Source organism: Leucoraja erinacea, chromosome 3, assembly GCF_028641065.1.
Source record: "Leucoraja erinacea ecotype New England chromosome 3, Leri_hhj_1, whole genome shotgun sequence".
Classification (NCBI taxonomy): Eukaryota; Metazoa; Chordata; class Chondrichthyes; order Rajiformes; family Rajidae; genus Leucoraja; species Leucoraja erinaceus.
In genome coordinates this window covers 91,221,523-91,224,996 of record NC_073379.1, presented here as the reverse complement: position 1 = coordinate 91,224,996, position 3,474 = coordinate 91,221,523, and the positions used below count along the sequence as shown (strand labels likewise).

Genomic DNA, 3,474 nt, shown 5'->3' with positions numbered 1-3,474 from the left:
TGCAGTGCCGGAGACCTGTGTTTGATCCTGACTGTGGGTGCTCTCTGTATGGAGTTTGTACGTTCTCCCTGTGACTGCGTGGGAGTTTTCTCCAAGATCTTTGGTTTCTACCCACACTCCAAAGACATACAGGTATGCAGGTGAATTGGCTTGGTAAATGTACAAATTGTTCCTAGCGTGTGTAGGATAGTGCCAAAATGCGGGAACGCTGGTCGGAGCGGACTCGGGGGCCGAAGGGCCTGTTTCCGTGCTGTACCTCCAAACTAAACTAAACCAAACTCAGGGAAATGTACAGTGGCCAATGAACTTACCAACACATGTGTGATTGGGATGTGGGAGGAAAGTGGCGAAATAGGAGGAAGCCCATGTAATCACGGGGAGTGCAATTTCCTCAAAGGCAGCACCGGAGGCCCGGATTGAATCTGGTTCTCTGGTGCAGTGTTGGTGAATGGTTGCTCGTAGCAAACTAAGAAAACAGTTGCTGATTTCCAGGTGGGACTGAACAACTTAATTATTTTTATTCATTTTTTTGGAATCTAACATAACCATCAGCCAGCATTTATGTATTTATCCATTCATTTATTTGTATATTTATTTATTTATTTATTTATCTATCTATCTATTTATCTATTTATTTATTTATCTATTCGTTTATTTATTTATTTATTTGTTCATTTGTTTGTCTGTTTATTTATTTATTTATTTCAAAATAGATTCTATTCAAGTAGTAAAAATATCCAATACATGAACCGTGCAAAAAAATTAATCCGACATTTTCGGCGGCAATACAGTTTACACACATTGCTCAAATTGCACAAATTTCTCCTCCACCCTTGCCACTCATGTGGCCCACTGGCAGGGAATCCCTTCCCTTATTTTTGAGGGGCGTCTCCACCACACCCTGCCCCCATGTCCAACAGCAAAAGGACTAGACTGTGGTCCTCCCCCACCGAGCCTCGGTCTTGGCTGCACCAAGCTTCAGTGCGTCCCTCAGCACGTTGTCCTGCAGTCTACAGCACCAGCGTCCATTTATTTATTTATTTGTTTGTTTATTTATTTATTTATTTATTTTTGAGTTTAAGTTAAAATTTTCATTAAGTTTATTTTCAATTGGTCAGCAAGAACTCACTACATAAGAAATATGTATGTAAATATTCAAACTACAAAGACATAAAAATGTTCAGGTACGAAATAGCTTTTCTTCCTTCAGAACTACATATGTCCTCGAAGATGGTGCACATTTGTGGAAGCATCAGTTCCAGTTCTCCTCAAAGCTATCTATGCATTCACAAAGTTCTCACATCTATCAATGGACCACAGAATTTAAAGGTTCAGCTCCGATATTCCCCAGATCCAAAGCAGAATCTGTTTCTTCATCTATTTCACCAATCACGGCCACATTGTCTCCTCGCACTATGTACAAGCCAAGTTCTACTTGTTCCACACCTTGTTGTGAACTGAAACCTCGCTCGTGACTTGCATCTAGGATTAGGTTGATGGTCTGATCAAACCCCTTTAACGTACCCACAATCATTCTTCCATCTGCTGTGACCACTGCAACTGTATGGTTGATGTAGCTCTCGAGAGTCGACATCATGGCGGTGCGAGCGGCAGCCGTTCCCGCTCATTTTTTTTTTTTTTTTTTTTTTGCCTAGTGTCATTATTTATTCAATTCCATACACCGCCCCATCACATGTTACAGTATATCTCAATTGAAGAAAGTTCAAATAAATTCTGTCCTGTCATATCAGGGATTTTGTTTTTTAGTGGTCAACATAGGCAGAAAAATAATCAAAGAGCAAAAATTGTTATAGAATTTATTTGTTATCTGTCATAGTAATCTTAGCAAAAAAACATTAATTTAATTACAATAATATTCCACTCTTGAAGAGGTCTTGTAGAGATCATCCGATGAAATTAATAGTCCAAGTGGAAAATATGTCAATGCAGTGCTGTTCAATGGAAGCAACATCCAAGGAGGTGCAATGTTCCTTACACCATGATCTTATTCATCCTGTTTGATTTCATAATTATGTTTGATGTGTTTCCAGAGTTTCCCGTGGTTGATGTGCTCAAAGATCATATCCCCGGCCTGGTCGAAAACCCTCTCGAAGACGACGGCGCCCACCACGATGGAGAGCGCGAAGGTGGACCGTTCCCGCTCATTGCTCTTGAACTGAGTGGCTTGATAAGCAATATCTGAGAGTATTCAAATGTAAACCACTTGAGATGGTTCTGGAGTCACCTTTGCACCAGACTGGGTAACATTGGGAGATTTATTTGCCTGAACAACATCAGTACGCCCGATGAGTTTTTACAACAGTCCAGTAGTTTTTGCCGCCATCAATACTAAAACCATTTGTTATTTATCTCCCCAAAGTCAACATTGTTATGAATTTTTAGGTGAATTTACATTTCACAGCTGCTGAAGTGCAATTTAAAGTCAGTTTTGTGGAATACCAGTCCAGAACTTTTTAGCTTAATTTAGAGATAGAGCATGGAAACATGTCCTTTGTCCCACCGAGTCCACACTGACCATCCATCACCCATCACCCATGCATGAGCACTATCCTGCACACTAGGGACAATTTACAGAAGTCAATTAACCACCAAACCTTCACGTTTTCGGTATATGGGAGGAATCCTGAGCACCCAATGAAAACCGACGCACAGGGAAAATGTACAAATTCCGCACATACAGCTCATGTTGTCAGGATTGAACCCATGTCCCTGGCACTGTAAGCCAGTAACTCGACCACTGTGCCACTGTGTATTGAGCCATTGTACTAACATTATATATTTTAATGACTAGAAAGCCTTTGAATTCTTTGACATTACTTCCCAACAGACAATCAGCCTGATTGACAGTTATTGAAGATAAAACTCTAGTTACATTTCAGGTATGCAACCTCATTAAAATATTTCCGTGACAGATGCACTACTGGAAAGCAACCTGCCTGTGTTAAAACAACATTTACATTTTATCCATCTCCTCTCTCTGTCAACATGTCATAAGGAATTAAAATGATCCCCATATGTCTTTCCAATGCATCGAAACCCTGCTTTGAATGTGTACAGACAGTATCAGTGAGGATGGTACAGAGAAGCTTAATCCAGTTGCTTAGCTAAAACTGTCACTGAAAGAGTAGGAGAGGCCTCCTCCAACAGCCATTCGTCAATCCACTGTTTTGTCAACCTGCTGCGACAGAAAATTAAACATTTATTCTCATCTTGAATCAGCACATCAACTTATAAAATACTTTGGACCTAAGCAAGAGGTCAGATGAGCAAGTTTCTGTCTTCTATTCTGCAAGGAATGAAATGCCGTGACATGCACTGCCACTGGCCACTGATCTTCTGCAGACATCCCAAGTATTCTCCACCAGTGATGACTTTAATCTGCTATTGCAGCATGATAACCCAACTTTGATTTAATGATGAAGAGGTCGTCTCCTGTGGTTACTGAGTGCCGGT

At 40.6% G+C, this 3,474-nt stretch overlaps 1 protein-coding gene across 1 annotated transcript; it reads right to left on the bottom strand.

Moving 5' to 3' along the window:
* Nucleotides 1-1,082: 1,082 nt before the first annotated feature.
* LOC129695824 (U6 snRNA-associated Sm-like protein LSm8) lies at nucleotides 1,083-1,623 on the bottom strand. Its single transcript, XM_055633174.1, has one exon. The coding sequence runs from the start codon at nucleotides 1,595-1,597 to the stop codon at nucleotides 1,307-1,309; it is 291 nt and encodes a 96-aa protein (XP_055489149.1). The 5' UTR covers nucleotides 1,598-1,623; the 3' UTR covers nucleotides 1,083-1,306.
* Between the last annotated feature and the right edge of the window lie 1,851 nt (nucleotides 1,624-3,474).